The sequence below is a fragment of the Marmota flaviventris genome, chromosome 9 (genome assembly GCF_047511675.1).
Source record: "Marmota flaviventris isolate mMarFla1 chromosome 9, mMarFla1.hap1, whole genome shotgun sequence".
Taxonomy (NCBI): Eukaryota; Metazoa; Chordata; class Mammalia; order Rodentia; family Sciuridae; genus Marmota; species Marmota flaviventris.
Genome location: NC_092506.1, coordinates 81,163,969 through 81,187,853, shown reverse-complemented (window position 1 = coordinate 81,187,853; position 23,885 = coordinate 81,163,969). Strand labels below are relative to the sequence as shown.

General features: G+C 37.1%; 1 protein-coding gene across 1 annotated transcript in view; it reads right to left on the bottom strand.

The window, feature by feature from the left end:
• The window catches only part of Hephl1 (hephaestin like 1), a 68,422-nt gene that overhangs the window by 23,510 nt on the left and 21,027 nt on the right, over positions 1 to 23,885 (bottom strand). The window contains exons 3-10 of the mRNA XM_027951395.2: positions 16,230 to 16,442; positions 15,334 to 15,513; positions 12,120 to 12,374; positions 9,307 to 9,475; positions 6,827 to 6,966; positions 6,547 to 6,678; positions 4,794 to 5,005; positions 2,730 to 2,880 (exon numbers count right to left, since the gene is read on the bottom strand). Coding sequence (XP_027807196.2) covers positions 2,730 to 2,880; positions 4,794 to 5,005; positions 6,547 to 6,678; positions 6,827 to 6,966; positions 9,307 to 9,475; positions 12,120 to 12,374; positions 15,334 to 15,513; positions 16,230 to 16,442 — 1,452 coding nt within the window. The remainder of the gene's footprint in view (positions 1 to 2,729; positions 2,881 to 4,793; positions 5,006 to 6,546; positions 6,679 to 6,826; positions 6,967 to 9,306; positions 9,476 to 12,119; positions 12,375 to 15,333; positions 15,514 to 16,229; positions 16,443 to 23,885) is intronic.

Sequence of the window (23,885 nt, the reverse complement as noted above, 5' to 3'; positions counted from 1 at the left end):
ACAATAATTATGTCCACATACTGAAACCACACTACTTTAATGAACACTTATCAGGATGTTTGGGGAAGGATGTTTCAAGTTAGTGAAGAGTACAGAAGACCCTGATTATCAGAGAATAAATAGTACTAAGGAAGAAGCCACATGTGGAATCAATTTAAAATAGAGAACAAATTTAACAATGAGTAATAAAAATACACTGAAATTATTAAAAAATTTAACAAACATATACAAGGACACTAATTCTAAGAATCAATAAGGAATAAATAAGGTTGTTTTCTTGCATAATATTTTTGACAAAATTGTTTAATGGCATGATATAATACCACTCACTTTACATTTTACTTTTACCAACCACAAAGATTATCATTCTTAGTAAAAATATTTGACTTCACTGTTCTCTCCAAATTTTCTTGACATAAAAATAGTTTTCTTTTGCGATTCTTATGCTGTCATGTCCTCTGTTAAATATCTCTTCCTTTGGTTGTTAATTCCTTTAACTCTGCTAGACCTTCTTTGCAATGGCTTTGCATTCAATTCTAGAAGTTACCAGACATCCCTTTACTTTTTTCATGAATTCTGCATAAATTAAAATACTTTCAATGAATTGACATGGTTTGCATGTCTGATCAGTGGGAAGGAGTTTTTGGAGGGGGAGTAAGGGAACATTAAATTCATAAAAAATTAGCTCTGAAATAAATAAGTTTGTTTTATAGTAACGTTTACTTCCTTGCCCCAATAAAATAATTGAAGCGTATTTGACAGTTTTTTAGATATGAATGAAGACCTTCTGTGCTTCCAGGGTAACAAACTGATTTTATCTTTTACATTCAACCTCAATCCATTGACAGTAGCTCTCTGGACCAGTGTCTTGAGAAGAATTTAGAAATGACATTCTTACTCTGTGAGGATAAATGTCATGATCTAATAGCAGTGTCTGATGGGTGAGTGCACATACTTATGTCTCATACTTGATGTCCCCTAGAGAGATGAATATTCTGTCCTCTTCCTTCCTACTTCCTACTAAATGCCTGGGGTTAGAAAGAACAACAAGGCCACGAATGGCTTCCTGGTATAATCTTGCTGTCAAATAAATAAAATTACTTTTGGTTCCTGTGTCTGCAGAACCAGTGGTGCTTGGTAACCATACTTTAAATCTTGGATTATTAGTAGAAATTTCAAGAAGCTCTGGGGCTCCTGAGATCACATATTCTCGGGCGGGGGGGAGGGAATACACTTGATACTGCTTTTGCAAATAAATAATCTAAATCTTGTCTTTCAAATATTAAAGAATATTTGTGTAAGCCATGGTGCTAATAAAGTTTAGTACTTGACTGGTTTGGTAGAGACTCTTCTCTTGACTTAGCACTCTTGTTTAAAGCTTTTCTTTCTAGGACATTCACTTGTTCAGCAAACACATTTTGAATACAGCCTACATAATAGATGCAACTCAAAGCATTGTTCCATATGAGGGACATGTTGATTTTGTTGCTTTATTCCTCCCACTGCAGTCAAGCAAGATTGGAACTAGACATTGGTTTATAGTTGATCATATTGAGATATATTATTTTCTTGGACTTTGCTTTAAGAATAACATGTCCTGCATTTCCAAAATATGAAAATGAGTTTTGTATTATCAAACCAGATTGGAGCTGAATTCAACATGGTCCATTCAGTTGTTTTATATTTTCTATATAATCACCTTCTGATGATAAATTCATTTTATAATTTGAATTCTCCATTAGGAATTACTATGTTTCCTTATTTTCAGTTTAGTTTCCTTTTTTTTTATATTACTAAGAAGTTCAGAAAGGAATTCATATTTAATTGTAGCAAAAGTTTTCAGAGATGGTCTTGAAAATGTATTGGTCCATGCTTTTCATTGGTCCAAGAGGGGACTCTATTGGAACTGAACATCAGGGACCCTGGGAGTCTAGGACCTGGTTGCTGTGGGTCACTTGTTAACCTGACTTTTGGGGATTCCTCAGCTGGGAGGGAGGCTCAGGGCTATTTTTAAATTCTTCCATAATATTTTCAAAGGCCATGTTATAGCCTAGATATTATGCTTGGTCTTAAAATGAACAATTCAGCATCTCTTACATCTCTTACAGCACTTACTTTAGCACTTGGTCAGCTGCACACTCTTGGAGGCACTGAGTTTGGACCCTAGCTTATTACTCTGCCACCTTAGGTAATATGCTCAAGACTAATGAGAATCTTGTTGGTCCTAACCAATTACCAGGTAGTTTGCTATTATAACACTTGGCATAAAGAGAGACAGGGAGAGAGAATTAGGTCATTCCTCCCAAATGAAGATCTTGGATAGGAACTGCTAGTCTTTTACAAATGAGCCCTTTCAGCAGTCATTTATATTATTTGATTAGGATACGTTGCTGTGTAAGATTACCTCCTATTATATCTTGGGTTATCAGACTGGATGTTATTGTGAACACAAAGGAATTTTGTCAGCGATTTTCTTCATTTCTGATGTATTGTGATCTTTGCTAATTCAAATTCTGTATTTCTTGATCTAAGACTGATAAAGTGTTTTAAAAGTTATAATTAAGGATCATTATCTCCAAAAGATAACTTGCAAAGCATAGAATAATTAACTTCATGACCAAGAGCAATACTCAAGAGACCAAAATTCAGATAGTTAAAACATTCCAAATACACTCACTTCAAATGCAACTAAACCTTTCATTTACAGGAGGGAAAACCATTCATCATACCATGCATTCGGTTGGATTTCACAAACTCTTTGTCTTCCTTGTCAACACTGAAGGGACGCCAGGTAAACTTCTGAATGTTTTCATCAAGATACCTGCTCAGATTCTCATCAAACACTGTGAGCAGCAGGTAAAATTCCTTGTCTATTCCTTTCTATAGAAAAGAAAGAAATGTATACTTAAAAAGTACAGCTTGCAGGAATTCAGAGCACTGATTCCCTTTTGAAGTTCACACAAAGTAGGGTAGGGCTAATTAACATTAACCATAGATCCACCAGATCAATTTGTAAGACAGGATCCTGGGCATGACTCTAACAAGTTCACTTGACACCCAGAAAATCATCTGTCTCATTTTATCCTCTCCCCTCTCCATGTGACTTCTTGCAAGAAACTATGTCCCTGCTCAGAAACCTTTCTTCACTGTGCCTCCATTTGTCAGGATTATTTTTATGATTATTAAAATATGGTCTTATAGCACCTGGCCTTATGCTATGACATCCTTAGAATAGAGATGCACGGAGATGCAAACATCTCTTTCCATGTTCATCTTTCCACTTGCCTAGAGAAACTGACACATAGTAGGTCTTTTTCGTTTGTTTTGTTTTGGTTCTGGGGATTGAACTCAGAGCTACATCCCCAGTCCTCTTTACTTTTTATTTTGAGACAGGGTCTTGCTAGGTTGCTTAGGGCCTTTTCATATTGCTGAGGTTGGCCTAAAACTTGTGGTCCTGCTGCTCCAGCCTCCCAAGTTGCTGAAGTTATGTTTTAAGCTGTTTTACCACATCTGGCTATGTTTCTTAAGTATTTCTTGCATTGAAACATAACTTTCTATCTGGCCAAATGGATTTCTCTCTCAACCAAATTCTAGGTATAAAGTGCTTCAGATTACTTTTTTCCCATGAATCTTGTGTAAGTGGTCTCATCAGAAGTAGTATTTGACTTGGGCAACAACTTCCACAAACTGTAAGATACTTCTAGCAAACCTTGAAGTTACCATTGAATGTATACAACAGGGAAAAAAAATCAGAATTATCTTACAAATATTTTCTGGCACTTAATCTCATTGACTCAAGTATTTAACTGGTAGGAAGCAAGTTGATGTCCTGGGAAAAGGACAACTATATGCTCAAAGTCCTGAATTCTGCCAACTTTCACTACTTTCTAGGTGTATTTCCTGGACTATTACTCAATGTCTCTGAGCCTCAGGTTGTTCAGCTTTATAATGTGAATAATCATTCTGCTTTACCTCATATTCTTGTTGAGGTACAATACAAAGACTCTGTTTATTATATATGCAATAGACATTTCCAGGATCATTCCTTCATTCAGGGAAATAAAAATCTTAGATAGAGCAAGATACTTTGTGTTCCCTAAACCTAGAAATTCCTTTGATCCCAGAAGGAATTCCACACAATGCCCAATATTATAAAACATACTATTTAAATAAAATGCCTTGCAATTTGTGAATGGTGATGTAATTGGTGAAGTAAATGGTGAAATGACTAGAATTTCCTCTTTTCATAATGTGTTTAATAGCATGTAGATGTAACTTGAAGTGTTATGGTTTCCCCCACTACTCAGTGAGACCATCCAAGCCTCTAAGTTGAGACTCACAACAAGTTATCTACAATTTTTTTTTGTTCCTTCAGCCACAGACAGTAACTTCTAGTTTCCAGCAGGTAATTACAGTGTTTTCAATGTTGCTTGCACACTGAATGCTCAAAAGATCACAGGAGATGGCCAGTGTGGGAAACCTTGTCCACCAAGAAGGATCTCAGCTGCATTACATGTAGATCTCTGAAGATTCCAGAATTGAAGCAAGACAGAGAGTGTGAGTTCCACAGAATTCCAACTACAACAACTATTAACTTTCTGGGTGGGCACTGGTAACTTTGGATATTTAAAAATTAAATTTACAAAAAAATAAAATAACCCTCATTATGTAGACATGAATTTCAAAATAAATTGTTTTTGCAACTGACCCTGTATCACTTATCTAATCTCTGGCCATATCACTGATCCTTCCCTTATACAACTCTGAAAGCCTGGGGACATTTGATGGCCTACCTGTGTCCCATCAACATTGAGAACACCCTTTTTACAGACTAGCAAAGGCCCTACAAGGCCAGAACTGGTGTCCTTGATTGCGTCAACTGCTGAGAAGTATACATAGGTCAGGCAGGGGGGGTCATCAACTGTTGGGCTTACGCTTTCAGGCACCGTCCACCTGTATGTGAAGGTTTCACCTGGCTTAACATGTGCCCCTGGTTTCAGAAATCCTGAGGATACAAATCAAATAGTTACTCAAAGCAACAGCCAAGAATATTAAACGTGTCAGACTGGGTCTTCATCCTTGAGCATCTCTCATTGGTGATGACATATTTTGTAGGTCAGTTGTTTTCTCTACCAGGAGAGACCACTGTCATCCTCTGCTGTTTTATAAGACAGAAACTTAAATCCAAGAATTATCTTTGTAGACTTTATTCTATTTTGTACTCAAATACCAGTTTAGCAAATATTGAAAGAGTGATAATAGGCTATTCAACAATTAAATGCAAATCCATAAAATATCTTGAGTGTCTTCTATGTAAAATATACTTGGTATGATAGAAGATACCCAAAGAAAGTTAAGAAAGAGAACTACATTCAAAGAGTTTGAAACCTGGGAGATTGAACTAGGAAATAACCCAGATAACTACAAGATAGAGAAAGTATGTGACTGTCCAAGTCTAAGTTAATAAATGGCAATTCCAGGATTCATACTAAGGTCTGTCTGATTCCAAAGCCTGTGCATTTGACTCTCACATCCTATTGCCAAAGAACACAGCAAATCTCTTCTGCTAGACAAGGCCACAGACTCATTTTTCATCTTGGCCTGTGCTGTTCAAATACGTGTCCAACACATTTGCTGAGTTAAAAAATGGAAAATAAAACCATTTTTATTGTCCCTGCTGTTCCATCTGTATCCATACACAAAAAGTCATTCTGAACATTTTGACCAAAGAAGAGAGTACAGGCGCAGGAGATACTGCTGAGGCAGGAGAGGGTGAGGATGGGCCTGGAAGAGGGACTTCTCCCTTCATTCCTTCCTTCTCCATCCCTTCTCCATCACCACAAAGTCTGCTCTCCACTGGGCCTGGCCTCACACTCAGGCATGAGGAAATATCCCAGGCAGCCGTGATGTCTGGTGCAGTGATGGGGACAGCTATGGAGAAACCAGGAGATTCCCAGAAGTAGCACCATGAATGCAAGAACAGTTCCTGAAGACAAAGGAAAAAAGCTGCCCCTTGTACGTGCAGAGGACCTGTGTTGCCTTCCTTCTAATGGAGGGAGGCCATGTGGGATGGTCAACATACCATGCTGATTTGAAATAAAGGTTTGCTGGTAGAGCAAAGCTCTAAGATTTTGATGTTAACAAAACAATGGAAATCAGACTTTCCCCTCAGCTTTTGCCAGCAGAATCCCATGCAACAGGTAGCAGGAACACTCTCCATCATAGAGAAGGGAAAGTGATTGTGAAAATAGCTCACTTTGGATTACTGCATTATTGACAGGAAAGGAAAGAATGTAACTTTTCCTAAGAACCTAAGGTGGGCTATACCTGTGCTCTGTTCCCTTCATTCCTTTCCAAATCCCTGTGAGGTGAGGTGTTATTATCTGCATTTGATAGATGAGAAGAATACAGTTCAGAAAGTTTCAATAATTGTCCACACTCTCAGGATTGGTAAGGGAAGGGAGAAGGATCTGGACCAGGTCTGCCTAGCTCCTGATCCTTTGCTCACTCATTCTGTTTATTTCCTAAGTCCAGGCTGAGACTTACCATCTACATTTGGGCCTGCATCAGATGCTTTGTCGTAGAGCACCCCATGGGGCAAAATGCTGTAGACTTTGTCAGCTTTGTTAGCAAAGGTCACGAGCAGGGTATCACCCACCTCTGCTTTGATGACTGGACCTGGGAAATATCAAGAGGAAGAAAGAGAAGAGGAGGAGAAGGGATAGAAAGAAGTGAATAGGAGCAGGAGGGTCATTCTGTGTGGGTGTATACTCCCAGTGGAACATCTCCCACTTCAAAACCAGTCAAAAGGATGGTTTTACTGTACCAAGAATTCCAAGATGGGCTTCTGTCCCAGAAGGTCTCTTTCTCTGAGTAAAAGTTGCATCAGCATATTCTATATATTGAGCCTTCCAATATTTTCCTCCTATTCTGTTTTCCCCTTGTGTGAAGTAGGTTGCAGAATTACTGTGGAAAGACATACGAAAATAGCTGAGGTTCTCAACACATCCACCAAAGTCCTTAATTATGGAGCTTCACGTTGTTATCCATCCCACTCACCCACCTGTCTCCCCAGAAAAAAAAAAATGGCACAAGTTACAACAAAATTCCTAGGAAGAGCTGACCAGCCTGCATGGTGCTCATGCTCATTTTTCTCTTAGTCATTACCCTTTCTTCCCCAGAGGTCCAGCAATAAACGAAGTCACAGGTAAACTCCTTACCAATATTGGAGTCCCGAAATGATTTCCTACAAAGTAATTAAGAGCTAACTGGGATCTCTGCAGAGTAAGCATTCCTCCACCTCTTGCTGATGTCAATATGAATAGTCTCTGCATATTGTAAGCTCTTTGATATCTGGCGTGATTAAGGAATGGGATGTCTAATTAATCCAATTACTTAATTAATGGAGGATTATTTTAGAAACTATACACATAAAATAAGACATTTTGAAGTTGTGAAATATAATAACATAACCTCTAATACTACATCTCTGCTATTTTATTTCCATCAATGGTAGTATCATTCTTACAGTCATATAAATTGCTTTTATTTTCTCTTTTTTATGCCTCATCCCCTTATCTCATGCATTCTTATTTTGTAAAAATGTTATAGCCTCTCTTTTCAACACTTTTTTTGCACCTTCTTTTTGCCTTTTTTTCCCAGTTCATGCCCTCATCATCTTGGGGTTGGAACGTGATGTGAACCTCCTAACTGCACACTCTGCATCCTCTATCTTACACTGGCTCATTCATTTTTTTTTTTTTCTCAGGGTGCACACTCCTGCAACATTAATTTCCAAAATGATAATTTTCAATGTCATATACCTGCCCCCAAATCTTCAACTACTGTCAGTTGCCAACCAAATAATGTTCAAAAGTATTAAAGGACCTCTGCAATTTACATTCAGCTTATTCCAATTTTCTCCCTAATGCACTAGGCAAATGCTCATTCCCCTATCCACTTGTTATTCCGATGTATTTACTCTCTCCTGTACAGTGGGTGCTTTGCCCTTACCTTTGCAGCTAAAATTCCCCTCTTCACTATTCACTTAATTCTGTCACTCTTGAAGATTCCGTTTAAATCCCACTTCCTCTGTGAAATGTTCTCTTTCTGAACACCCAGAGAACTCACTTACTCTTATTTGTAATTTGCAAAGTTACTTTTCTTGCCCTGTGTACACAGCTACTTCCTCCACATAAAGTGAGAACACTGTCTTAGACATCTTTGCATCCTGCACACCATTTAGTACATTGAGCTTTCAACTATCATGTTAAATATACATGGGAACCATATATGAAAAACTCTTTAATATTAACATTCTCTATTTGCCAGTATTTTTCCAAACAGAATAATGAAAATTAGCATTAAAATTGTGTTTTAGCACCCTTCCAGAATCCTGGCATACTTTTTAAAATATGAGAGATTAGATTATATTTAGTCAATATGGTTCCCATAAATTCTTTAGGGAAGGTTCAAGTGCTTCAGTTTGACAGAAGAATGTATGTACATATGTATGAATGAATGAAATATGCAGTTTAAAAACACAGGGTGTTTTCTCATTGATCACAAAGCAAATTTCTTAAATATTCCCTTAAATGGGAAAATATATCATAGGGTAATAGCAATCATTCTTAATATCACATCGCACATTTTTAGTGCTTTCACAGACATCATTGCACATGATTCTGTAAGTCACAGAGTCCACATCAACTTAATGAATTTCCAGATCCAATTTGAAAAATAGTATTGCTATGAGCGCCTAGAGAACAATTAATTATGACTTAGAAGTCAGGGGAGGCTTCACTTAAGAGGCAACATTAGAGTCAGGCTTTCAGGAAAAATGGCATTTTACTGCACAGGGAGGAAAAGGGCATTTATAGCCTACGGAGGGGGCATAACTTATGGTAGGTCACCCTAAAGTAAAGAGCTCACCTTAAAAAAAAGGAAAAAGAAAGCAGGAAGAGAGGAGCTCTTCTCCATTGAAAAAAGTCCTGTATTATTCCCTCTTCGGGACTGGCCTGCTTCATCTGTGGAAAGGCTTTATTCATTCTGTCGGTTTTGTGGTATGTAGCACTGTAATTTGTGCATGGGAGCTACTCAAGAAATGTTTGATGAAAGAATCTCATGCTCTAAGTTAGCCAGCCTTTCATAAAGCACCAAATCTTCCACCCACTCTCAGCAGTGACATTATGCCATCTCTGCTGTTTGTCATCAGAGCAGCACTTGGAATACAAATGAGATCACAGGGAGAACCTAGCACATGCCTCTAGGGAGAGGAGCTTAGAAACACCAGTAAAGAGTGCTTACCTTTCAGAGTCATTTAGCTGGAGACCACTGAATTTGTCATATCCTAGAGGACCATAATCCCAAAGAACTTTTTCTGCTGCTATAAAGTAGCGCCTCTGCTGACCCTTCATCTTGGGGTGAGAAACACCACTTTTGCAGTTACCAACGTTGTACTGTCCCAGCATACCAGCTGCAGAACAGAGGGAAACCACAGCTAAGGTACAGATGAAATCATACAGTAAGAGACTGATAGATTTGACTTCAGGAACATTAAAAGTTTTATAGAGAAAATTGGACTATAAACAAAATTTAAAACAAAGGGTAAATGATAAGGAGGAAAATATCTGTAATGTATATGATAAAAGATTATATATAAAACATTTTTAAAATAAAGAAGAAAAAAGTAAATCTCTAATAGAAAGTAAGCAAAGGGCTTAAATGGATTATTCATTAAAGAAATAATATCAGCAATAAACTAATTAAAAAATAATTTAACCTTAATAGCAATCAAACATCACCATTGTTCATGGTAAAGATTAAAAAGACTAATAATTCTAATAATTCAAATGAGTAGAGGCGAGATCTGCTAACACTCTGGGTGGAACATTAACAATTTTTAAAAGGGAATTCAGAAGTATAGCTTTTTTGAAAAAAAACAAATTCTGAGGCAGGAATTCCAAATCTGGATGTTTTCCTAAAGAAATATTTAGACAAAATTGCAAACATACATGCAAATTGTTTATAATAGCAAAAACGATGAAGAAAAGTACAAGTGTTGAGCAATAAAGTGATGGTTAAGTACATTGCAATCACCTCATTATGGACACTGGAAGTTATAGCAATTATGAAGTAGCTCTGTATTAACTGACATGGAAATATTGTTATGATACATTAGTAAGTGGGAAAATTAAGTTATAAAGCAGTACTAACAGATAATTAGCAGACTAATTTTATTTTCTAAATGATCTGTGTATTTATATATAAGGGTACAGAAAATAGTGAGGGGACAAATTTATCAATATTGCTGGGTATGATTACTGATTTTTAAAATTGAGTGGTATTTATTTTCTAATTTTGGGGGGGAAAGTACTAGGTATTGAACCCAGGGGCAGTCAGCCACTGAGCCACATCCCCAGCCCTATTTTGTATTTTATTTAGAGACAGGGTCTCACTGAGTTGCTTAATGCTTCACTTTTGCTGAGGCTGGCTTTGAACTTGTGATCCTCCTGCCTCAGCCTCCAAAGCCTCTGGGATTACAGGTATGCAACACTGCACCTGGTTTATTTTCTAATTTTTTACAATTATTTTCTGAAGGAATGGACATTTTAGGAAATATTCTATATCACAAATACCAGCTTATGTCCACAACTACTGGTCAAATTTAGCAATCTCACTAGTCTCAAACATTCCCTATTTTCTTGATGTTATATCTAGATTTGGAATTCCTAGGTCAGAGAGTTCCTTCCAAGATTTAGCAGCATGAAATCCTTTCAGGATAGAAACCTTGTCCTATTCATCCTTGTCTTCCCAGACCAGTGTCTGGTACACACCTACTGATCACCTCTTGAGTTGAATTTCACTGGAATAACCCAGCTGACTAATGCTAAGATTAGTTGCATTCAGTTAACAGGAAAAAGAATGTGCTATCAAAGCAGCCTTGAACAGTTGGATTTCTGTACCTAAGTGACTGTGTGTACTCAGTAGTATCTAAATTTAATCAGACGTTATTTCTGAGCTAACACGTTTTTCTCTTCCTATTTTTACTATCTTAGGCCAGACCCTTTGTGTCAAAATTCTAATGCTGTTGGTGCTTCTTAATTAGCTTTTAGTGGCCTAAATTTGCACATAGAATCCTTTCTGCACACATACATCATATTAACCTTCCCAAACTGCTGCAATGATCACAGTATGTTGCCTAGTGTGCCTGAATCCAGGAGGATCACAATTGCCTTTCCAGACACAGTGCCACCTCCTTCACCTGACCATTCAGTGCCCTTCCCACCAGGGCCCAATCTGCCTCCCAAGCCTTCTCACTATGGTTCTCTATCTAGTGTGGACCTCATGGTCCAGATAACTAAGGACCTCTTCTATGTTGTCCCAATGAACCAGGACCAAGTCTTTCAACAGGCATTTAATCAACAAATGTTTTTCATCCACCTATGGTGGGCCATGGAGAACATTGTGTGTCAATGTCTCTGTTTAGGAAGAATGTGCTTATAAAGTTGCCTGGAGATGAGATGAACTGATATAATTACTTAAAAGAACTGTTCTAAAGGAAATTCAAGAATTGGATGGGGAATTAGTCCTGATTATCTAGAAAGGACTTTCCAGGGCTGAAAAAAAAAATCATTATTCTATTCACTGTCGCTGAAAGAGAACATGTGCTTTTCTCAGTTCATGTTTCTTATACTGGAAAAGTTTTCTTTTCTTGCTCATCTACTCAGTTCCTACCCACATTTCAAGGCTTGTCTCTTCAGAAGTCCTGCAATTGCTCCAAAATAGTGACTATAGCACCCAAAGAGTGTTCTCTCATTCTGCTTCACATTTTGCTCCTTTAATAAATATCCAACCATGTCTAACTACTAGCAGGTTCCTTGAAGGTCTGACCATTTTTTCTATCATCACCTTCATCCTGTTTTTAGGGAGGTGATTAATAAATATCTGTTGACATAAATGCCAACTCAACACACACTGTATTTTCCTATGTTTGATGTTTAAGTAGATACAATACCTATAGGAACCTACATAACAGCAAGCCCTAGACAGGCACCAGTGGCTGTGCGGTTCCACTGCACCATTCTAAGCATCTTCTCACAGGTCTCCATCCCTGTTACCTTGTAGGTGATCGCTGACTTGGCAGGTTATCATCCATTTCCCAGGGTTCTTGACTATCATTTCTGTCGTAAGGAAGGTGGCTGGGAACAGGTTGACAGTATCAGTCCGATGCCCTCTGCTGATGAAGGTGTTTCCATAAAAGTAGATAGAATGGATATCTATTTCATTCCCCATTCCAAATAGGTGCCAGGACACGGATTCACCAACACACATTTCTGGCTCGGGGAAGTTTCCAAAGAGGTATCCATTGAGGGCTGAAAACAGAAACACACTAGTGGAAGAGACTCCCCTGCAGAGGCAAGCAGGACCAGAGATGTTGGTAATATGTACTCTAGCACAGCTGGGAAATCAGTGCAGATCATTTCTAATGTTTTCATGCAGAAATTCTGGATCTTAAAAAAAAATGCCTTAGAAAGGAATGAAAATCTTTGTATTGGTCTTTTTTTTTGAGAGAAAAGTACCTCATAAGATGAAAATCAGCATACATTAAAAATAGCCTTGGAGCTTCTGTTTGAGGAGTCATGTGGTCAAGCATAAAGCCAGCACTGCTCACACTTCCTGGATGGCCCAGTCACCATCTAGCCTGGTTCTCCATTACTCTGACATCCACACTGGACTCTATGTTCCTTGGAACAAGAAACCTGTCTTGCTCATCTTACGGCTTATGCAACCAAGCAGGAAATGCTGGCACATAGTGTTGTTAGGTATAGCTAGCAATGAACAGTGAAATGCACAGCAAGGTCACAAGTGTGCTTTAAATCACTTTAGGATCTTCTCTGAGCTACTTTCAAAGCGGCTGAGAAAGCAAAGGGTGCTTGTTTATTTTATAGAAAACAGAATCAAGGAGCTAATAGGAAAAATACATCAAAAGAAAAGAATTAATGGGATTAACTCTTGACGGGGTCCATTGAGATTGGTGTGAAGCTAGGAATTGTGGCAATGGGTGTCTCCATCTATCTGGGAAGGAAGAGTCTTTTAGTAATGCAGGTGCACTAAAGTAACTTCTGATCAGCTTTTGAGCCCAGTGCCCACATTAACATGGGATTGACTTGTAGACAACAGCCCCCCTAAATAGGATGGCTACCATGAGGGTTCCAGAGAGGACCAACTAATGTCAAAAACTCCACTGTCCAACACGAAGGAGGAGTTAAACACCTGATTGGCAAAGAGTACAGAAAGTTGTCCCCAGTTCTTCTGGTAAACATCAAACAGTAATAGATTTGGAGACAGCATTGTCTCCTTTGTCTCTGCTGAGAGATTCTCCCTTGAGATTGCTCTCTGCTTAAGCCTCACTTTGCTTTTACTTTGCATTCCTTTTCATGGCTTTTAGTATCTGACTTTAAATTTTCTTTTTTCAGAACACAAGAATCGAGTTTTGGCATTTTAGCTCCCCCACTTTCCTATGATGGTAATTTAATTAAATGACAAAAGCATGCTAAGATAAACAGGAAAGGAAATGGTTAGAGGACACGAATGAGATGTTTATATTTTATTACTTTAAAAAGCAGAGAGGAAAAGGCAGCTTTTATTAGATGATAGTGGGGCAGAATCTTATCAGTTGAGCTTATGCCGTTAGGCCAGCACTGAATGCTTTTAAAACATCTAAATGCTAGCCAGGACTTGACCAGTGCAGTAAAGAACTTAATTCAGATCTTAGGAAAAGTCACTGCATCCCTTCTTTTTTTAAATTCAAACTGAGATAAAAAGCTATTGTTACTAAGATAATAATGACTTAGGCTGCACACTTAATTCTAAGTCATTTTAGTACATTTAAATAAATTGACTGATAAATCTTGTATTAATTGAACATCTTACATGGATTAGGTTTTGTGTTTCGTTTTGTTTCTTAAATACACTTGGTCAAATCTTCTTGGCCAGTCTTGAAGAAGGATTGATTGTTTTCCAACACCTCTTTGCACACAGGCTGGTTTTTATTTAAAATATGGTCTATATCTGGTTATATAATTCATTCTTTTTTGGGGAGGGGGGTGCATTCTCACTTCAAAAAATAAACACTATGGAAGAATTATGTGAGTAACCAAGTCTGAAGCCATCATGTTACCCTAGTAGTTTCCAGCAACATTTGAGACCTTCACTCCCATTTTGTAAAGAACAAGAATAAAGCTGATCATGCAATGATTTGAATTTAGGTCTTTGTTAACTTCAATCTTCAGTGTTTCTCTGTTTCCCTCCCCTTTCTCCTCTCCCTCACTTTCATTTATCCAAAAATGGTTTCCAAACACCACAAAGGGTATGTTGTACAATGGAAATAGAGTACCCACGATCATGTCTCAACCAGCTTTAGACTCAAGCATAGCCAAATTAAACTTTATTTACTATGAGAATTCTCTCAGGTTCTCCTAGGCAACAATCTGTCACTAATTATCATTTTGACTTTATACAAGTCATTGATGTTCTGTTGTGGGGGAATCCGATGATCTTCAGTTCCTTCCCTTTCTTTTATTGAGGCTGCCTCTGTTAAGATGATTCTGAGAGACAGGCAAGCAGAAGATGGGGATCATTAGCAACAAATGAAGCGAAATGTTTATGTTGAAGATTTCCCTTATGCTCACTAGCACTCTCTAGGAAAAGACTGGAAAATATCACTGGATTCCCAACATCTTAAGATAATTCATTAACCCACTGCTCTGCAAAAGAGACATGGGAAATTTTTCTGTTTCACCTGACAGCATAACTACAGAAATTCACTATTTTGAACAAATACAAAGTCTGGTAGACAACGAATGCTCGATAAATCTTGTACTTTCAAAGAATGCCTGGGACATATAACAAATTCGCAAGTGTGTACTTAAACCCCATGTACAGGAAAGATCTTAAAATTTAGCAGCCACTCATAAAATGCTTGATGGACAAGGCAAGAGGTTGGATTATTATGCGGTAAAGATTTTATTCTCCTTTCTGTCAATCCTCTGGGCTCACCTCAGGCACTGATTCTTTCCTGAGTTTAACATAGATTCTCCCTTATCTCTCCCACAGCCTTGTCCATTCTTCATACACAAATTAGCTCATATCTATTGCCTGTCTTCCCTCAAATTGTGCAGGCTCCAATGTATATCATGTCTCATATCACTGCCATCACTGAGTTATACATCTTGCCAAGTCAGGTTTGGCATTCCCATGCATCTTGCCTCCTGTGTAGTACCTTGCAACACAAGGGTCCCTGGCATGTGTTTGAGGACACAAGATACTCACCGTGCATTTTGTTGCTTCTCTGGAAAACAGCATCATCTTTGTCCACTGAACTGGGTTTAGTGCAGAAATGCTGGATATTTTCATCAAGGTACCAGCTTTGGTTCTCATCCACGAGTGTAAACATTATAACAAACTCTCGATCCACATCAGTCCTCGTCCCTGAGTACCTGTTCAGAATACCTGTTAGGTACATTCAAGAGAATAAAGAGTTCAAGGTGAATGAAATCAAAGTGAGCTTTCCTTCCTGACAGTGGTATCAGGTAGGTCTGAAGCTTGCCAAAGACCTAAATACCCAAGGATAGACCACAATATAAATTGACCTAAGACTTTGGTGGAAATGACAGAACATAGAAGAGAAAAAAATCATACAACAGAACTCTTCATAGTCATGGTCTTAGAAACCTGGCTATGTCTCAAGAAGGTAGACTTTATTTTTTGGTACTGGGGACTAAACCCAGAGATGCTCTATCATTGGGCTACATCCCAAGCCCTTTTAATTTTCTTTTCTTTTCTTTTTTGAGACAGGGTCTCACTGAACCACCCAGGCTAGCTCCAACTTGCAATCCTCCTGTCTCAGCCTCCTAAGTAGCTAGGACTCCAGGCATGTGCCAGCAGACACAGCTCATTTCTCTCTATCTTTTTTTTTTTTTTAAACAAAACCATCTGCTTCAGAATGCTCAAGAATGTGATGAGTCTTAGAATCTGAAGTATTGCCCTTTGCTACAGTGTCAGATTGATTTTCTGAGTTAGAATAATTGTCTAAGCCTTAAAGGAAGTTCAGAAGAAGAAGCACATTCTGTGTAAAACAAGAAAAGAAAGTGAACCAAGGCCTGAATCTTGTTCACACTTTGAACACACCAGGTAGGCACAGGCTCCTGGGGTTGGGGGATCCTCACCTTCCTTACACACCAGTAGGGGGCCAATCAGCCCAGAGCAAATGTCCTTAGGGGCATCAATGTGTGAATGGTACACCCAGGTCAGGCAGTTAGCATCTGCAGAAGTAGGTGCATATTCTTCTCTCACTGGCCAGACATAGGTATAGTTTTTGCCAGGAGGAACCATGTCATCATCCTTGTTCCTTCCGGATGTTCCATCTGGGTATAAGGCTCCTTCCAAGGGAAGAGAAAGCATAGTTAGAACACAGAGCTCCCTTGCTGTAGTGGACAGGACCAGAGTTTTGGAATCAAACATGACCAATTTAAGAAGTAATTCAAAGGGACCTGGGGCAAGTCACTTCAGTTCTCAATGCCTCTGTTGTTCATCAGTGAGACTAAAATATTAGTATCTACCCACAGTGAAGAAAACTAAATGATGCAATGTGTACACAGTGCTTCGCCCAGAAATAGGAACTTAATAAATGCTCATGATTAAGATTTTCTGCTAGGCCTACTGCACCAGTCAGAAAGATTTCCATCTACCTTACTTGGTATTAACTGGAGAATGAAGGAGAAGTAGCCACAGGAAGAAATAATGAACAGTTCTTAAAGACTTATTTTACATTCTGCACCTGTGTAGGTCTCACAAGAGATAGAAAGCAAGGGTATGATCTCTTTCTGCTTCTAGGGATCTTACAGTTCTGTGGGGCAGACCAGAAAGTACGTTATGAACTCACGGGACCACTGGCGAAAACAGCATGCTCATGTGTGGAATGTAATTTTGGGTCAAATTAAAGAGTACCTCAGAGAAGACCTGTAGCAAGATGGAGGAGACCTGTAACAAGGTAAAGGGCCTTCACAGAGTGATTAGGACAGGTAGACAGGGAAGTCCCTTGCTCTGTCTTATAAACTAGGATCACATGTGATTTTTTTTTTTCCTTTTTCTTTTGGGTACCAGGAATTGAACTCGGGAGCACTCAACCACTGAGCCACATCCACAGCCCTATTTTTGTATTTTTTATTTAGAAACAGGGTCTCACTGAGTTGCTTAGTGCCTTGCTATTCCTGAGGCTGGATTTGAACTCCCCATCCTCCTGTCTCAGCCTCCTGAACCACTGGGATTATAGGTGTGAGCCATCTTGCCCGGCATGATTTTTCAATTAGGAAACTGCATTGCTAAAAATAGTGCAAAAACCACTTGGGTAGAAGGCTGGTGAGCACTCTGTGCACATTATAATTATCACAAGCTTCCCTGTGGAGGTGGCATTTGAGGGGCCTCAAAGGACTGGGAGCAACTGGACTGTTATTAAAAAGAAGGTTGAGGGTGAGGGACGGAGAGGACTGGATGCACTTCTGGTCTGTTTACCACTTACTCACTCTTCCAATTTATTCTTTCCACACCATGAATTAGGCATAAACCACATGCTAATAAATGTAAGGCATCAAGAATGAAAATTCGAATAAGACAGCAAGCACCAGTGTAGCCAAGGAAAGTCCAAGAAAAGACACGAACAGAAATCTAATGTGATCTGTCAGCACATTCCACCATGGAAACATAACTTTCTGTTTGGAGAGGGATGCCACAAGAAAACAACAGCCGCTAAGCCCCTACTATGTGCTGATTGTACAGGGTACTCTGTATTATCACATTTACTTTTCAAAGCCACTCGATTTGGTAGGTATTCATATCCACTGTATAGATTAAGTTAACAATGCTAACATGTGGCTGAGGCACATTCAGATCTATTTGTGTTTGACATCCCATCCAAATTATTGAGAATAGAGTGTACAGACTTATTTTTAAAATTTATTTATTCACTTCACTTTCTTTCACATATTAGCTCTTAATGACTTTTATTCTAAAAAGAATATGAATCATTTTACAAATTAAGTATTTTTAATACTTACTAATTTTAAATTATATTTAAAATTAAGTCAGAGACACCTATATTGATAAACTCAGAAAAAAAACCTGTACAGACAAAGCAGGAAATAAATTTAATTATTTATAATCCTTCTGTATTAAGCATAGCTCTAAATTTCTGGTTATGTTTAGGTTAATTGTTAGATATATGTTTAATGTATATTAGGTTAATATACTTAAGTTTCATTATTTCTTTGTGCATTAAAGGAAACTTAACCATATTTTAAGAGAGAGGGGACATTTTGCTAGTACTGATTTGTGGAAGAATATTTTCAAGAAAACCTTATATATACATTATTGAATAATGTAATGAATTAGGTCTTCAGTGTTTTCATGAATGGCTTCCAAAAGATACAAAAACACTCTTTTTTAAATAATTTCTTACATTTTTCTCTCCATATGAGATAAGAGTATAACACTGATTAACATATTGAAAAAACAATTTTTATTCAAAATGAAACTAATGTCAAGCTACAATGCTGGCTCCTTCCTTCCCTGCCTGGTGTTTCCTCCTTGAGTCACCTATTCATGTAGTTCCACCAAATCAGCCACACACGCAAGTGGCTTCAACTTAAATCTCCAGCCTGGACATTATCTAAGAGCATCTTTGCATTGATACCTAACTGTTTATGTGACATCTCCACTTGTAAATCTCAAAAGATCTCAAACATAGCTTTTCTCTGAGAGTTTTACCTCTCCTTTGCCAAGCCTGTTCCTCAGTCACTGCCTCCTCTCTCAGGGGAAGTCACCATCAGTACTCAATGCCACAAGCCAAAGCAAAGGGAACGTTCTTGTCATCCTTCTCCTCCTCCCTCCGACTTCCAAACCACCACCAGACCTTGTTCCTGCTGCTTCTCAAATTCATCAATGTCTGTCCATCTCCACCATCACAACTCTCACCCAAAGGGCCATCATTTCTCACCTGTGCTTCTGAAGTAACTTCTTTGCTGGTTTCCATTCATCTCTTGCTTCTTGATCCATTCTCCAAGCTATAGCAAGAGTGATCTTTCAAATCCCAAGTCCAATTATGTTGTTCCCTACTTAGTCATTCATTCTATGGCTCCCCATAGTATTGGGATTAAGGTCAAGTTACAGTATGGTCTGACTCAAGCAATCCTGAATTCTCTGGACTAGGTCAGTTTTCTAAAGTGCGTTCATACATAGAGAGAGGGCAGCTGATAGCCAGAGGTTAACCTCACAGCCACTGAAATTAGTTGGATTGACTAGAAGCAAATCCTATCTCCATGACTTGTTAGTTATATGATCTGGGAATTCACTTCTTTTCCATGAGTCTTAGTTTCTTATCTAGAAGACAATGATAATTTTAATACCTACTTCACAGAGTTGTTGAGGCCATGATACAATATCTATAAAGCACTTATCAAAGTGCCTGACAAATAGCACGCATTCAATAAACACTGGTCATCATTTATTCCTAGTATTTGCTTAAGTGTTTACTTATATATGTACTTCTTATACACATATGTGTGTGTAATGGCTTGATTAATTTCTATTCTCATGTCAAACTCTAAGTGTTTTAGTCAGCTTTTTCACTGCTATGACCAAAGACCAGACAAGAACAATTTTAGAGGAGGCAAGATTTATTTGGCAGCTCATAGTTTCAGAGCTCTCAGTCCATAGATGGCTGACTCCATTCCTTGGGGCCTGAGATGAGGCAGAACATCATGGCAGAGGTGTGTGATGGAGGAAAGTGGCTCAGGACATGATGATAAGGAAGCAGAGAGACTCCACTCGACAAGGACAAAATATATACCCCAAAGGCACACATCATCAACCCAGCTCCTCCAGCCACACCCTACCTGCCTACAGTAACCACTCAGTTAATCCCTATCAGGGGATTAATGCACTAATTATGTCAAGGCTCTCACGACTCAATTATTTCACCTCTAAATCTTCTTGCATTGTCTCACACATAAGTTTTTGGAGGACACCTAAAATCTATCTAAACCATAAAAACAAGTTCCATGAAAGCAAGTTCCAGCTTTCCTTTTATCATGACCTGTATCCACAGGATCTTCCCCAGTGTCTGGTATGGAGGGTGCTCAATACATACCTGTTGAATAAAATAATAAATAAGTGGCATTATCTTATACTCTCTTTTTCAAAAGTCTTATGAATGAAACGCATGGTTTGGAATAATCTGAATTTAATTATGGAGAGGCTGAGGGTAGAGAATTGGGGGAAACTGGATGGGTAGACAACTTGACTTGAAACTTCAATTGAGACCATTCATTTTGTTTTGATTGTATGATACAAATCAATACAAACATCAAATTTTCTAGAAATTATTTATAATTCATTGAATAAACTGTTTATTACTCTTATTACTGTTATTATTATTGGGAGTTGCTGATGGCTGTTACTGAAATGAGGAGCTAGAGTTCCATGCAAATCCTCAATGTCACTTTTCAAGATGAAGAACATCATTTGGGATCCAAAATAAAGTATATATATAAAGTAGCAAAGTGATTTGGGATGGATAGTATATCAAGTTGTTCTGAAAGTCATTCCCAAAAACAGAGTTTGACAACATTAACCATAAAAGAGAATAAATAAACTATACATTTAGTTAAGTATCTTCTAGGATATGTGGGCTTTTAAAAATTATAATTTTCCACCCATGAAATCTGGGAATTTTGAGGGTTAGTGACGTTTGGAAAAAAATGCTTGTTCATAAATTGTGGAAGAGTACAAAATGCAATTTCTTGAAGGACAACTTGTAAACTCCTATCCACCCCACCAAAATATATATATATATGCAGAAATTTCACTCCTAAGAATTTATCCTAAAAACATACTTGAAAATGTTTTCAAAATATAAAAACTGGAAACATCTCAAATAATTACATATTCATAGAGTGAAATACAGCACAACTATTAAATGTACTAATGTGAGAAAATCTCTAAGAAAGTAAAAAGTGAAAAACAGAAAGAACATAGTATTATAGATTAAGCCATTATGTATAACTTAATTAAGATATGATCATGCATACACATAGATATACACACATTCAAAAATATGTATATAAATTTCTTCATAAAAAATTATAAGCACCTGTTAAGGTGATTGCTTTTTGGGTAGGAGAAGAGAGAGAAGATTGGAGATTGCTTTTCTTTCTTTCTTTCTTTCTTTCTTTCTTTCTTTCTTTCTTTCTTTCTTTCTTTTTTTGTGGAGGCTAGCAATACAAACAACAAACAACATAGCACTGTCTCTAGCAAAAGACCCCTTTACTGTGCCACATTGTGACAGAGGGCACAACAATGGCTGGAGTATATGAGAGAGGGAGAGAGTACTTGTTAGGACAGGAACACAAAATGAGGGAAAGGGAATAATCTTAAAACCTCCTCCTAGGCTCCGCCTCTTAAAGATCCAACCACCTCTTAACACCACCTCATTGGGGCCCAAGCCTCCCACACATGAAACCATAGGTGACACACTCAAACCAATCCATACTACAGCAGCATGTTACAGCGTGCAAAGTCTATATGATCTTCAAATACACAATAGAAAACTAGAAGAAAAAATGAAACTTTCTGCAGGCCAATTTAAACCAGACCTCTAAGTATGTGAAGATATTTGTTCTCCTTAGGGGAAGGAAAATATAAATACTCAAAATACAAAGATTGTACCTCACAATCTTTGGTTGAAATGACTTTTTAAAAAAATATATATACCTCTCTGTACTCTCAAGAATTTTTAACCATCTTTTTATGCAGTTTTTTCTTCAATTTTGTTTAAATTTTGAACTAATTAAGAATCAGATTGTGTTCCACATCCCCCCTTATAGTGTCATGCATTTTTTAAAAAACAATAAAATTTGTTTTAAAATAGTAGAATAGTCCTGATACTTAAACAAATTTTACAAGAAGATCAAGAAAATAGTATTTCATTCTATCATTAAATGAAATACTGTGTATAAGAACTGTAGTGCAAGTGCTGACATACAGTAGCTGTTCAATCAGCATTAGTTCCACTCACTCATCCACTTCTAATTTCCGTTCTCTACCCCTCCCTGGACAAATATCTTGGAGGCAGCAACAGTGTATTTACTCATCTTTGCAACCCAATTTTTCAGCAGTGTCTGGTTCACAGTAAATACTAGGTTGGATTTAGCAGAGACCTCAAGAAACAGAAAAGTGTGACTCATAGTCAGGAGAAAAAAAAGAGTGAGCAGAAACTATTCCTAACTGCCACAAAGGTAGAATATAGCAGATAAAGACTTCAAAGCAGCTATTAAAAAGTACATACAAACATCTAAAAGGAATTATATTTAAAGAATTAAAGGAAAGACAGAAAAAATGATTCAGTAAATGATGAATCTCAGTAAGGACACAGAAATTATTAAAAAAAATAAGCATATTAGACTTATGGCATTGAAAAGTACTATAAATGAAATGAAATACTCATTAAGGAGCTTACTAACAAATTCAAAATGACAAAAGAATCAGTAACCTTGATGACAGATGGATAGAAATTATCTTATTTTTAATAGAGTGGGGAATTTGATAAATACAAAGAGATCCGAACATAGATACATCGTTGTCAAATTGCAGAAAGAAGACAAATAATATTGAAACCAGACTCATCACACACAAGGAGAATCAACACAGTTAATGGCTGATTTGTCATTTGCACACTGGGGACTGCTCAAGTACTGGGAAAGAGAAATCAGCAGACAATGCTATATCCAGAAATCCATTCCTCAAAAATAGAGGCAAAATACGGACATTATAAAAAGCAAAGACTGAGTTTGTTACTATCAAAATTGCCTTCCAAGGAATATTAAAAAGAAAGCACTTCCGAATAAGAGAAAATGTCATTAGAAAATAATTTGTATTCAAAATAAGACTTAAAAAGCAATAGAAATGGGAAATATGTGAGTTAATATAAAAAATATATATAGCACATTTTCCAATTCTTAACTTCCTTAAAAGTCATAAGATAATACAAAGTATGAAGTACAATATATTATATGTACATAGTAAATATATATCTCATAGGATTTATATTTATCAAAAATACATATCTTAAAAATATAAATCTCACAGGAGAGGAAAAGAACTTTATTGAGGCAAAGCTTATATATTTTATCAAAATTTAATTGGTAAAAATATGAAATACATTGTGATAAGTTAAGGTGCATGTTACAATTCCCAGACCAACCAATAAGAAAATTACTTAATAATATACAGCTTTTAAAATTCAACAGAAGATTATATTCCATGCATACATAATATACTCTACTGTCATTAAAAAGAACAAATAAAAAAATAAAAATTAGCAGAAGAAATAAAATAATATATTCTAAAATGTATTAAACACAAAAGAGGACATTAAAGAAGAGCCAGAAGAACAAAAAGACAAAAAATATATAAAAACAATTAGCAAAATGACAAATATAAATCAAACCAGTCAACAATCACATTTAATGTTAATGGTCTAAACAGCTCAATTAAAATTCAGAAATTATCAAACAGAAGGAAAAAGCAAGATCCAACTTTATGCTGTCTATATTTATGTCTTAGAGACATGAATGTGTTGAAAGTAAAGTAATTCAAACAGAAACAATAAGAGACTATTCTGATAACAAACAAAATATATTTTATTGCAAGAAATATTATTAAAGAAAATGATAGCTATTTTGTTAAGATAGATGTATCAGGAAAAAAAAATACCAATTGTAAATGTATTTACACCTAACAAAATAGCTCCAAAATATGAAGCAAAAACT